Source organism: Callorhinus ursinus, unplaced genomic scaffold, assembly GCF_003265705.2.
Source record: "Callorhinus ursinus isolate GAN/ISIS: 27379988/994484 unplaced genomic scaffold, GSC_fseal_2.0 scaffold1063, whole genome shotgun sequence".
In the NCBI taxonomy this organism is placed as follows: Eukaryota; Metazoa; Chordata; class Mammalia; order Carnivora; family Otariidae; genus Callorhinus; species Callorhinus ursinus.
In genome coordinates, this window is record NW_027398118.1 from 1 (window position 1) to 13,655 (window position 13,655).

At 39.3% G+C, this 13,655-nt stretch overlaps 1 protein-coding gene across 1 annotated transcript; it reads right to left on the bottom strand.

Moving 5' to 3' along the window:
• Window positions 1-5,962: 5,962 nt before the first annotated feature.
• On the bottom strand, window positions 5,963-9,619 carry LOC112818956 (E3 ubiquitin-protein ligase RLIM-like). Its single transcript, XM_025866020.2, has 2 exons — window positions 9,250-9,619; window positions 5,963-7,947 (listed from the first exon to the last, which is right to left on the bottom strand). Exons 1-2 carry the CDS (start codon window positions 9,488-9,490, stop codon window positions 6,290-6,292), a joined length of 1,899 nt encoding a protein of 632 aa, XP_025721805.1. The 5' UTR covers window positions 9,491-9,619; the 3' UTR covers window positions 5,963-6,289.
• Window positions 9,620-13,655: the final 4,036 nt, after the last annotated feature.

Consider the following 13,655-nt stretch of genomic DNA (forward strand, 5'->3'; position numbering starts at 1 on the left):
TAACAACAACAAAAATACACTTCCAGGATAAATGACAAGGGCAGAGGTGGTGGATAGCTGTGGTGTGATGTCAGAATGGATAACCCAGTACCCAGAGTTGGCTGATAATTAGTGTCTGTCCTATATGTATGGTGGATGAGAGAAAAAGGAATTTCCTGAAAATGCTTTTCCAAGCCCCCACATTTTTGCGGTGATGTTAAAGATGCTGGTTTCATAACTAAAAATGGGGAGTTCCAACTGTCATACAAAAGGAGTCTCTTATTATTTATTTCACAGTGAAAAAGCCCAAGTTAGGATGGGAAAGAATTTTCAAATGTTAAAGTTACAAAAAATGTGGTTGAGATTTCCATTCAAAATTCTCATACTAGAACATTTCTCATAGAACAGATTATACATTTACCTCTCATATAATAAAAAGACGTAAGATGTTTGGTTAACTATTGTAAAGATACTGCAGATGAAGATACTGAGGTCTCAAAGCAAGTTGATGACGGGTAATATTACTCAACAGAAACACTACATTTCTATGTGAAATTTTCAGTACATGCAGTGTTTTGGTGTTCATATTGTTATGTGCTCAAACTCGTTTGCACTTATGGAAGAATTTTTATACTTCATGGAAGATTGAGAGCTCAACTTATTTTTATGGTTAGCCAAAAAAGATAGGCTTTATGTTGCTATCAAAGACCTATCCATTGGCTATAACTGCTTTCAAAGAGAATTTATTATTCGGATAAGGTTTTCTTTTTTTAAGTAGGCCAGAATAAACAAACAAACAAACAAACAAATAACTAGAAAGAAAGTAAAGGAGAAATTTGTTAAGAAGGGACTATTTATGTTCACACTCATGAGTATAATTGATGCTGTGGATTTAAACTAATAAGTTATAATGTAAAAAGCAGATCAAGTGGAGATTAGAAAATTCAGGTACAGATCTTCCCAATTTCTGATACTTGGCAGAGCAGATATAGAGGAATGTGATTTGGGAGCTCAGTCTAATACTCAGCAATTGTTTTGAGACAAAAATAAGCCTTATAATTTGAAAATCGGTATTAAATTGTGCTTATGATATAAGCAGCATACACTGGTAGAGTGGGATCAGTTGATGTGAAGTGAAGTTAAACTGTTAAGATATTGGCAGTTTTTCAAACAGGAAGGATATTGTCGTCTTGAAGCTTCGATAGCAAGAATTAGTTAGGGATTCCATTCTAGGGAAAAATGGTGCCCAAAGGTCAAGAATTGTATTTTTTGCAGGACCAAGAATATAATAAATTTATAGTAGGCCTAGAAGTAAGACATTGAGCCATTTAGGACTCATTGTAATAGTTTTCTAGGCATAGGGTGGATCGTAGATGAGAAGTTGATTAGTTTTCTGTTCTGCATAAGAAATTGGCACAAGTGTAGTGACTTAAAACATCCCTTTATTAGTTCACAGGTCTTTAAGTCAGGATACTGGCATGAGGTGACTTTGGTTCTCTGATAAAGGTCTTTTTTTTTTTTTAAAGATTTTATTTATTTATTTGACAGAGAGAGACACAGCGAGAGAGGGAACAGAAGCAGGGGTTGTGGCAGAGGGAGAAGCAGGCTCCCCGCTGAGCAGGGAGCCCGATGTGGGGCTCGATCCCAGGACGCTGGGATCATGACCTGAGCTGAAGGCAGACGCTTAACGACTGAGCCACCCAGGTGCCCCTCTGATAAAGGTCTTAAAGGCCTGAAATCAGTATTAAAAACCTTGTCAGATAATTTGAACATCTAATTCATTTTGGGATTGGCATCATTCATCATTTCTCATTCAAGTTGTCATGTATCTGGGTCTCGGTACGAAAGGTGATGTTTTATTGTCTCTTGAACGCTCTGGCTATTATGTTAGGATACTTTGGTTCCTGTTTAAAGTTTGGTTTTTTTTTGTTTTGTTTTGTTTAAATTTTAGCAGTGATTTTGTTTAGTTTTGGTACACAGTGCCTCTTCTACTTTTGTGGACTGTGGTTCCATGACACTCTAATTTTCAGAACCTTTGTGGTACTGTTTTGTCGGCTTGATTTATCTTGTGCAGGTGGGGTTAGTACAGATCTGTGCCTGTGCTGCTTAAGCGGGCAGACAAAGCCTTCCAGGCCAGGGCACCTGGTGCTTCTAGATGGGGGAAGGGAAACTCTGGTCAACTTGGATGAAGAGCACTTCCTGGGCCAGGCACTTGTGTCAGGATCTCCCTTGTCTGTAAGGGATGGTGGGTACTTACCAAGTTGAGAGCTTTTTGTGGTGTTGGTAGGTATAGGCAAGTTGCCTGGTATCTCTGGGTATGGGAGAGGAGTCTCGGGCCCGGCTAAGGAGAAGACCACTTTCCAGGTGGGAGCTTTATATGGTGGGATCACTTTTGCTGGTACCCTTGACCACCAGTATGTCTGGGTGGGGAAAGGGGGCCTCAGGCCCAGTGGGGAAGGAAAGCACTTTTCCAGGTCACTTATTGTCAGCTGGGCTTCCAGCTGTTTCTCTTCACAGCTTCTGCAGAGCTCTCCTGATGTTTTCAGTGGGACTCCCAGTTGATGTGGTGGAGGAACAGCCTATTTGAACTGCTTTCTGTTACTCAGTTGGGAGTTAGGAAGTGCTGAGCCTGGGTCACCTTTTTCTTTTGGGAGGGGGTCATAAGAAGTCCTGCCACGAAGTTGTTCTTCCATTCCAAGGGTCCCTAGCCAATTCACTTTCTCCTTTCAAACTTTCAGAGTTCTCCTTTGGTTGTCTCATGTTATTTCTAGGACATAGAGTTGTACTTACAGGGGCGCCTGGGTGGCTCGATCGTTAAGCGTCTGCCTTCGGCTCAGGTCATGATCTCAGGGTCCTGGGGTCGAGCCCCGCATCGGGCTCCCTGCTCGGTGGGAAGCCTGCTTCTCCCTCTCCCACTCCCCCTGCTTGTGTTCCCTCTCTTGCTGTGTCTCTCTCTGTCAAATAAGTAACTAAAATCTTTATAGTTGTACCTATAGAGGGGGGAGCAGGAAGAAGCGGTATAAACCACCTTATCTGGACTAGAAATCCTGTGACTTTTAAGGGCTCACGTGATTAGGTCAGGCTCATTCTGGATAATCTCCCAATCAACTGTACCATACATCATAACCTAGGAATGGGAATGATTTTCCATCACATTCACAGGTGATATTCCAGGGGAGGGGCTACTCTAAAAGTCATTGGGGGCCATTCTAGAATTCTACCACCAAGGCATATGTGAATGTTACTGAAACATTGATTAGGCGGTTGTTATCCTCCGGAAGGTTGGAACACGTTAGGATAGCAAGCAGACAAGTACTGCTATAATTATTCTACTCACTTTAAATGAAATAGATGTGGTATCTGAAATACTTAGTAATAATCAGAATATACAAACAACTTTCAGAATTTAATGTGAATTTCAGAGGTTCATTTAAGACTTCATCTCCAGCCATGCAAATACCGTCTGTGTGAAAAATGTTCTAGCTCAAGGATGTATTAAAAGACTTGGCCAGCACACCCTGTTTATATTTATGTTTCTGTGTAATTACTGTGGCTGCCAGCAATTCACATAGAAAATAAAGGTCAGGGGCGCCTGGGTGGTTCAGCTGGTTAAGCATCTGCCTTGGGCTAAGTCATGATCTCAGGGTCCTGGGATTGAGCCCCACACTGGGGCCACCTGCTCAGCAGGGAGTCTGCTTCTCCCTCTTCCTCTGCCCCTCCCCCTTGCTCGTTCTCGCTCTCAAATAAATGAATAAAATCTTAAAAAAAAAAAAAGAAAACGTCAGTGATGCTTCTGACTTTAAATTTTTAGAGAAAGTGTAGACTTAACAGTGACCATATTTATATAGGTTGCACGCTATACAAAATTTATAACTGTTGCTTTGGTTATAATACAGTGTACTCTCCCCTAAACCAGGATTGAAAACTTTAAGCAAAATTTGCTGGTTTGGCCAATATACAAAAAATGAAAACAAAAACAGAAAATTAAAAAACTCCAGAGTTTCCAGGCTGAATTAGGAGAAAAATCCTTCACTCTGTTTGGATTGGAAAGGAAGCATGACCTAAAATTTGATCTTATGGACGATTTTATGGACAGACAATGCCTTGATTTATCATATAAAATGCCTCACAAGGTACAAACTTGGTAAATTCGTTATTTTCCATACCTGGTGATCTGATCACTTGTACCAACAGTTAGAGGCCAAAAACAATCCTTATGAACAAGAGTGGAGGAGGGCTTACATTAACTGGACCATTGTGACGCAGGCATGATTTTGAAGTGAGAGCAAAATTTTCCTGAAATACTCTGTCATTATCCCCTTTCTATTATTTAATTTCCTTGATTTAAAAATAGGATAAACTTGGGGCACCTGTGTGGCTCAGTCGTTAAGCATCTGCCTTCCGCTCGGGTCATGATCCCAGGGTCCTGGGATCGAGCCCCGCATCGGGCTCCCTGCTTGGTGGGAAGCCTGCTTCTCTCTCTCCCAATCCCCCTGCTTGTGTTCCCTCTCTCGCTGTGTCTCTCTCTGTCAAATACATAAATCTTAAAAAAAAAAAATAATAATAAAGTGTCATGGTTTTGGGTGTGATACTTTGTTGGGGACGATTAGAGTTGAATTAAGTAGGCATGTTTTTGAACTCCAGTTTTTCAGATTACAACTTGGGAGGCTCTAAGCAGTAATTGGGTGCTTTGGATCATTCACATAAAGATTAAGATATATAAACCATAAGACACTTTATAAGAATAAAGGATATGTTTTTAAAAAATCATATGAACTAAACTTATAAATGAAAAGAAATTCGGGGCACCTGGGTGACTCAGTCGGTTAAGCGTCGGACTCTTGGTTTTGGCTCAGGTCATGACCTCAGGATCCGGGGATCGAGCTCTGAGTCGTGGGATCGAGCCCTGAGTCCGGCTCTGTGCTCAGCACGGAGTCTGCTTGAGTTTCTCTCCCTCCACCGCTTTTCCCCGCCCGCGTCCCCCCACCACGTTCTGAAATAAATCTTTAAAAAAAAAAAAGAAATTGAGACTTGAATGTACTTATAAAGAAAACTGAAGAAATACCTATACTGGCTTTTTTCCTTAGTTGTTTACCATCACAGCAAAGCAAAGTGTGACATGTTTAAGAGCAACGCAATTAAATTCTATGGCTTTCTCATCTCATCACTTCTAAAGATAGCGTACTTGTTCTCTTCTTCATGGTACCAGCTCTGAATAGATGAAAGGAAAATTAAAAGAGGATTGTTAAAGAGCTGAGTCGAAGAGCGGAATGGAGGGCAAGGGGAAGAAGCAACTACCACCTCCCTCTACGCCTTCAAGCCTAGTGGTGATGATACTGGTTTCTCCCAGTTGCTAGCCTCAGGGTACTTCATCATCTCTTGGGTTCCTTTCATTCTTTACACATTTTTAGTAAATAGTCTCTTCATTAAGCCCTATTCCATCACCCTTTTCAAGTGTGCCATCAATTTTTGCCCAGGACCCTAACTGATACATTAGTAGTGGAAAATGGGAGAAACTTTAAGGTAGTATTAAGGGTTGGGATAAACTGCTGGGAAGAAAGATAGGAAGAGAAAGTTTTTAAAGCTTTTTACAGCATTCTATGAATGTAATGACTTTTTTATGTGAGTGACTCTCATAAATTCTTAACTTGCTTAATTATTTTGGTTGTGTTCCTGTCTCTTTGCATGCACATCTAAGATGAGCCACGGCTATGAGAGGTCTGGGATTTGCATGACTAGATAAGACTACTAGGCTCTATGTGGATTGATTATATATTAAGACATTGCTCTCATGGAATCAGGAACATCCCACCCTAGTGTACCTGCTAAGTTTCTTTTGAATTCGGTGATCCATTATGGTGTGAAATTTGTTTTTGCTCTCAGATAGGACAATATTGTTTGGTTTTTTAATGTTTCCTTTTATTTTGTAACAGAAATTGAGGAAAGTCTGGTCCTTCCTTCAGGAACCAATGATTCAGTTCAGAGTGTTACACTGGGATTCAATTTTAGATTAGATTCAGATTCTTATATTTAACAGATAGGAAAATATTGTTGTCAGATAGGACAATATATATATATATATATATAATTAGTCTTATATATATATATATATATATATTTAATTCTGGAACAGAATTTGGGGAAAGTCCAGTCATTCCTTCTGGAAACAATTATTCAGTTCAGATTGTTATATCGGGATTCAATTTTAGATGAGATTCAGATTGTTATATTTAAGAATCATTCCAAAAATGGGTATTAGGCAGGCCACTACTGTTTGTCCATCACTATAAACGTTTATATAGCTGAGAATTTAGATCTCAGAATTGTCTCTTTCTCCAGAATCTACTGCTTCCCTACGACAAATAGGACAGGTAGAGTTCTCCGACAGCCAGCGATCGATACAGTGGACATGAAATTCATGGGAGCAAGGTAGGATGCGAAGTCTGTTGCCTTCTGTGTACTCTGTGATGCAAATACTACAGGCTTTTAATGCACCACTTTTACCAACAGATCTTATAGCCAAGTTGTCAATTTGTGCTTTGGTGAGTCCTGTAGTTTCGTCATGATGGTCTTCATTCAAGAGGATAAAATGATCCAGATTAAGGGAGGTCCAAGAGTCACTTTCATCAAATATTATTGGGCTCATAGGTCTACTTTCTCGCCTGGTTTCTGATGGTGGGCCTGTTGATAAGCTTATTTCATTACTGCCTCCAGACATCAGTGATCCAATTTCTGAATTTTCATCACCGGAGCTGGAACTGGAAACAGGACTAGGATTGAAACTAGATATGTAGCTGGAATTTGAACTAGAAATCAATGAAAAATTTGAATGGAAATCAGGACTAGGATTTGAATTGGAACCAGAACTAGTCCTACCACCAGAACCATCTCTTTCATTTGGTGCCTCTGCCCTTTCCCTGTTTTGACTTGAGGGTGAGACCCCGTGCACTAAATCACTGTCACTGCCCATAAGGTGACTTGAGTCACTGAATCTTGTCACGGTCTGCGTTAATGTGCTCTGAATTGCAATAGATGTTGTATCATTTAAATCAGTATTTAAAATTCTGTGAATGGGACTACTGATGGTACTGACAGAAGCTGTTGTATCTGTCTGCTCAAAAGGTGGAAACGTATGCCTAAGTCTTCCTTGTTCACTTTCGAAAGTGACCGTGTTGTTTAGTGTCTCAGATGTTAACAGAGTTCTGCTAGCTATGCTATCACTATAAGAATATGCCCCAAGATGAACTTGTCCGACTTCAAGATTGCACATTATGGTTGAACTTCTCTGTTCCACTTCCCAAGATTCACCATCACTGGTTGGGTCTGAAGAACTTTCTTCTTGAACAGCATTCCTTGTTCCGGAAGTTGAAAAAAGACCCCTATTTTGCAGCTCAGGTTCAGTTATTTGCTGTCTTGATGTTTCTTGGTGCTGAATTCTAGAAAATAACTCGGGCTCCTCTACTAGAAGCTGCTCAAAAATCTCAGGTGCTATATTCTGATGATATCTTAGTAAAAGTTCACTCAGTGAATTTGGAGCTGAACTACTTTCAGTTCTTGGTCTGGTTCTCCGATGCTCTGGGCTCCTGCTTCTTGCTCTTCGCTGACCACTGGTAACTGGCACTTCTATTAATGTTTCAGTTGTACTTTGTTCTGATGTAGGTCGTCTTAAAAATGTTGATCCAGATTGTGTATTTTCCGCTTGCCTTTGGATGTGTTCCATATTGTCTCCTCTGGGAAGTCTTGTAGATGGTACGTACTCGTTCTCTGGATTTGGGCTCCCATTATTAACATCAAAATTCATTTCTAAGCCAAATCTGGAATTACTGCTATTTGAATTAATTTGGCTCAATTCTTCCCAAGATTGGTTTTCTGTTTGCCCACTTGTCACATTTTCAGTTTGTCCAAAAAAGCTAATCCAGTCTAGTAGAGAGTCACCACTAGATGTATTGTCAGAAGAATCTCCTCTACCTGTTAACAAAAAAAAGTGGGGGCTGAAAGGAACTACCAAAATTAGAACCATCATAAAATAGCACTCTGAAACCTTGTTTCAAAAGCAAACAAAAAATTAGAACTCTAATACTCAGATGTTTTAAACATAGTTCACATTTACAGAGTTAATATTTTGTAAATGACATTTTCTAGATGTACAAGTAGAGGCAGGAAAGTTTGAGTTCCTTCTGAAAAGAGCTAGCTAATCCTAGATAAATTTAGAGAATTTTTTTTTTTAAAGGAATCTGGAGGAAGTCTGTTTTCAATATTTCATCATATACATGGCTTGTGTACCACCGTGGGAGGACAGTCGAGAGAACATTTTTTTTATTCCACTGTCAAAACACTAATGCAATTAAACAAGGTTAAGGTACAGTGCTAGTATTTTAGTTCAATTTACATTACAGCCTAATTCTCATTAGCCTACAACATTACTTCTTCTAGGCTCTTAAGTGCTTATGGTAATACACGAAGTTGTTTTAAAATATAAGACTATTGTAGCCGTGCCCAAATTTAAATAAAGTTTATAGCTTTAAAAGTTTTTGAATACTTCTTAATGTTACCCAGATTTCGAGTTGACGTGAAATTGAAGGTCAGATCAAATGAATGGACTGAACCTAGCATAGTATATATGAGGTTGTATTTAAGAACCAAACTATTATATAGCGTTTTCAGTCGATAGTAAAATTCTCTACTTCACGCTAGGAGAGAAGCACCAGACCTGATTGGAGCAGGGTTTCTCCACCTTAGCACTGTTGACATTTTGGTGCTGGATGATTCTTAGTTTTGGGGAGCTATCCTATCCATTGTGAGGCGTTTGGCAGTCTCCTTGGCCTCTGCCCCCTATTTGCCAGTAACACCCAGTCATCATTTTTGACAACCAAAAATATCTCCAGACATTGTCAAATGTCCCTTGGGGATTGGGGGCAGAATCACCCCCAGTTGAATAGAGTATATATGTTTTTTTTGCTGGAGAGGAATTCCCTGTCTTTATAGAAAAAATAATTCCGGAAGTAGGAGGGACTTTTAGTTGAGGTAGAAAACCAAGAAAAATATCAATAGGCTGTTTCACACTGTTTCCCATTAAAGTAACCCAAATGTGAACTGGGGAAAAAAAAAAATCTTGACATTCTCACCAAAAGTCAAGTAAATACCAGTTCTTTTTAATGAGAAGTTACTTAGCACCAAATTAATGTGTGCCACTTCCCTATCGTCTTTGGCTGACACTACTATAAAGTTCCTTACCCATCCCATTCTATTTTCCCTAAAAGTGAAATATACCTGTATTTTCGTCTAAATTTTGTGGTGGGTCTTTAATTCGTTGAAGTCTCCTCTGCAACTCTTCTAATGTAGTTTCACCTGGGATGCCCAGCAAATTGTTATCCCTCATAAGCGTGTAATCTTCTTCACTCAGGTTATTTACAAATTGATAGAAATCTTCTTCCCGGACCAATCGGTCCATCTGACTTCTGCGCAGGGCCGCAGATTTATCTTCTTCATCGTCGGAACCTGAATTTTCCATCTTGATGAACGAGTGGAAGGATATCTGACTTTTATGACATGCTGTTGAAAAACAATAACTGGGTCTTAATTTATATACGAATATATCTATATAATATATGAAATACACTAACTGGATTCTCTTTCTGCTTCGGTTAGAGTGCCGGAACCCAACGCGGTTGGATCTGCCTCCGCGTGGGTTTCTCCTCCCCCGTCCCCCTCACCACAGTGCTGCGGCTCCTTATGAGTTCCTAGTTGAGACTCGCCTTTATCTGAGAGCTTGCTAGGCGCCGTTGCCTAGGTATCCATTGTATTCCTCATTGTTACCAACTAGGGACTACATTCATTCGAAACCGGCAAATACTGCGGAGGCCTATTGTGTGCCAAGCACTGTCCTTCACCTCCTTTTACCTGCATGAACCTATTCTCCAGGTTTCAGGGGGCTTTTCCACGTTCTGCTATGCTCTAGTTATTTGTTTGTTAAATTAAAGAACCCAAATACAGCTAGTTATATTACATATGACTGCCTTCTTCAAAAGGTCACAGCGAAGTCACTCTAGTCAAATGTAACAGTTCTCGTTTTCAGGTGCCCAGGGAACTCTCTTTTCTCCTCATGAATTCCTCAAATCATCAGCACTCACTAAGAAAGCCCACAGTTTTTTTTGTTTGTTTGTTTCAAAGATTTTATTTATTTATTTGACAGAGACACACACAGCGCGAGAGGGAACACAAGCAGGGGGAGTGGGAGAGGGAGAAGCAGGCTTCCCGCTGAGCGGGGAGCCCGATGTGGGTGGGACTCGATGTGGGACTCCATCCCAGGATCCCAGGACTCTGGGATCATGACCCGAGCCGAAGGCAGAGGCTTAACGACCGAGCCACCCAGGCGCCCCAAGAAAGCCCACAGCCTTTGATAATTTACCAGAGCCATAGCTGAATTTCTTTAGTTGGGTCTTTTCCTTTTCAATGTTTTATTATCATTTTTATTATTATTTATTATTTTTAAATATTGTTATCCTTTTCACTCTTACTGGCCTCCTCTTTTATTCTACAGTCCCTCAAGCTTCTGTGAAAGCAAAACAAAACAAAACAAAAACCAATAAAAACTTTCGCAGGTTTTCTGGTCAATTCCTTAAGGAAATTTCCACAAAAGCATAGGTTCATTTTTGTTCTCCTTTCTCATAAATATTATAAATAATCCTGAAATCTGGCCAGAACATCACAGGCACTTTTAAAACAGATCTAAAATAGCTATTTTGCCTGCTGTAATGTGTGCTGATTTTGCTGATTTTGTTCCATGTATGTTAGTGCAGCCAGGATGGCATAGTGAGAATAATGCTCCTTTGCAGTGCTATCTGGAGGAGACCTCTCAAGAGTTTTTGGACTCATTAATATTACCAGTCCCACTTAACACTTGTTTGGGAATCCTTCAACTTGTTCGTGTAAAGACAAGATTTGGCTATGGAATTTGAAACACTATTCAGTTGGACTTATTTAACAATGAATCTGTCCAGCATAAACAATCACTTAATGTCCACGAGAGATATGTCAAATATTGCAGAAATCTGTACTCCCAAGTAATTTATTTTCCAGGTGGTGGAAACGTCACGCAGAAACTGCGAAAATATAATATATTATATGCGGTAAGAGGTTTATATCTATAATACTGTATAAGTACAAGGAACTGTGTGATGATTATTTAATGGGAGTTGGGGAATATGTCACAGATAGTACATTTAAATCTGGATCTTTATAATTATGAGGTTCTACTGGTGGAAAGTGTCAGTTGGGTATGTGTTGGTGAAGAGAGAGTATGTCGGACTGAAGGAATAGACTTGAAAGACCTTGGCTTCTTTGGGGAACTGTGGCCACAATTTTGGAGTTGGGGTGGAAATGATGTGAAATTTATCCCAGAAGGAATAATTGACACAGACTATAAATTGAGTTTTGAGTTTTTTCCTGTAAGAAATAGGACACAGATTAAGATGTTTTATTATTTTTTGAGAACAGATAATGGATTTGGTTTTTACCTGCTTAGTGTCCACTTAATGATAATAGCACCCTGATTTTCCTGAAGGAAAAACCCATTTCTCAATCTTAGTCCAGCTGGTTTAGGTTCAGCTGAATTCACTGCCACAGATAAAGGAAAGGACACATGATGCAGCCATGTCTAATCAACAGATCTCAAATTGCTGGTTATGGTAGCTGGATTAAGCATGGGCATGTGACCAAAAAAGTGTGTTTAAAAGTTAAATCTGGGGCGCCTGGGTGGCGCAGTTGGTTGTATATCTGACTCTTGGTTTCGGCTCAGGTCATGATCTCAGGGTCATGGAATCAAGCCCTTGCTCAGCAAGGAGTCTGCTTGGGTTTCTCTCGCCCTCTGCTCCTCCCCCCTCCCTGTGCTCTGTCTCTCTCACACAAATAAATTAATAAGTCTTTAAAAAAAATTTCTTTAAAGTTAAATCTGAGATGTTATCTATAACTATTGAAAATGAAAAATTATTTTTTAATGTGGTTGCTAAGCTGGTAGGATGTAAACCTGAAGATGAGGAAAATCAACGTAAAGAGACAAACAGATGGAGAAAGGGCCAGATACCTAAGAAAACATTCGGGAAATACCTGAAGCTTGATGTGCCTTAGGATCTTTAGCTCTAGTAAACCAACGTATTTCTTCTTCTTCTTTTTTTAATGTAAAGCTTGTGTAGAATTTCTGTCACTTAAACCTGGAAGGTTCCTAACAGTTGTAACAAGAGAGTGATAGGATCAGTGATCTAGTCAGATGTCAAAAGGTAATTTTTAATAAATCTACCACCTAAAACTTATTTGCTATTGTCCATTTTATAAAGTTAGCTTGTTTATATAAGTTTAATTGGGTTTAGTCTTTTATGAAAATATAAGAATACAGATTTTTTGGTCATTTTTTAAGTAAGTATCAGACAGTGAAACTGTATATAATTAAGTTGAAATAAACGAGCAGTTATTTTCATTTGATTATGAATCAAATCTGGTTAGGCATATAATGTTAATCTGTTAGATAAATTTCCTACTTCTCTGTACCATGAGATCCTTTTAAAGTGTCCCTATTTTCGTATGTGCTTCACAGATTATACAATGTTTTCTGATACCTTGGCCCAGTAATGCTCATTTGTCAGTTGAAGAGAAAATATCCCGAGGTAAATTACCACTGAGCATTTGGCTTATATTAAGAAACGGAATGGTTCTGATGGGAACTAAAATGTCTTTCACTGATAACCTTAATAAAGAGTGAGATAATGTTATGTGACCAGTTAGCTCCCTGGTGGGATTTTTAGGATGCCTAAGTTTGGCAAAGTCTTAATTAGCGTGTGTAGGTATGTGCTTGTGTGTGCACATACGCATATAGGTGTGATGTGTTTAAAAATTTAAACGGATGTTTGGTTAGGTTAATAACCGCTGGCTCAAGTGTAGTTTCTGGGTACTAGTAATAAGTCTATTTCAGTTAAGTCTTGAAGTTTCCTTTGCAGTGTGAATGTACTTCATCTCAAACATCGAGCTCCTACAGCATTATCATTATTGTCTGCTTTAAAGTCTTGTTTTTGATATTTGTTATCAAACACCACAATTGATGTTTCCAAACGTTATTTGAATTCAGTGTATTTAAAAGCAAAATGCTTGAGGCAATTCAGTATGTAAGAAAGAGTATTGAGAATTTAGAGACCCAGGTTGAAGACTAATCATTAATTCGTTATTTGCCCAGTCATTTGAAGTCTCTAGACTCCCATTTCTGAAACTTTAATATGACAAAGTTGAATCTGTTTTTCAGAGTTTGATTTAGTCAGTTGATTAGACAGAGAATTAGGCAGTGGGAATTGAAAAGGGTACCTGAACCATAGTGGTGCTGGATTGGCAACCATGAAGTAGAGAGGAAAGGTTGAATGGGGATTAAGTTAGTGCAGCAGCGCTGAGCTAACACAGAAGCAAGTGTATATATACACACACGCACTGATGCACACATACTCACTGAGTATGGGGTGTGTACACACACATACACACACAGATGCACACATACTGAGCATGGGGTGTATATTTATACATACACACAAACACACACACACAGAAGCACACATACTGAGTATGGGGTGTGTATATATACACACACACACACACACATACTCACTGAGTATGGGGTGTGTATACACACACACACACAC

Coding starts and splice junctions, on each gene's coding strand:
- LOC112818956 (XM_025866020.2), bottom strand. CDS start 9,490: ATGGAAAATTCAGGTTCCGACGATGAAGAAGATAAATCTGCGGCCCTG. Junction 7,948..9,249: donor AAATTTAGACGAAAATACAG/GTATATTTCACT, acceptor TTTTGTTAACAG/GTAGAGGAGATTCTTCTGAC.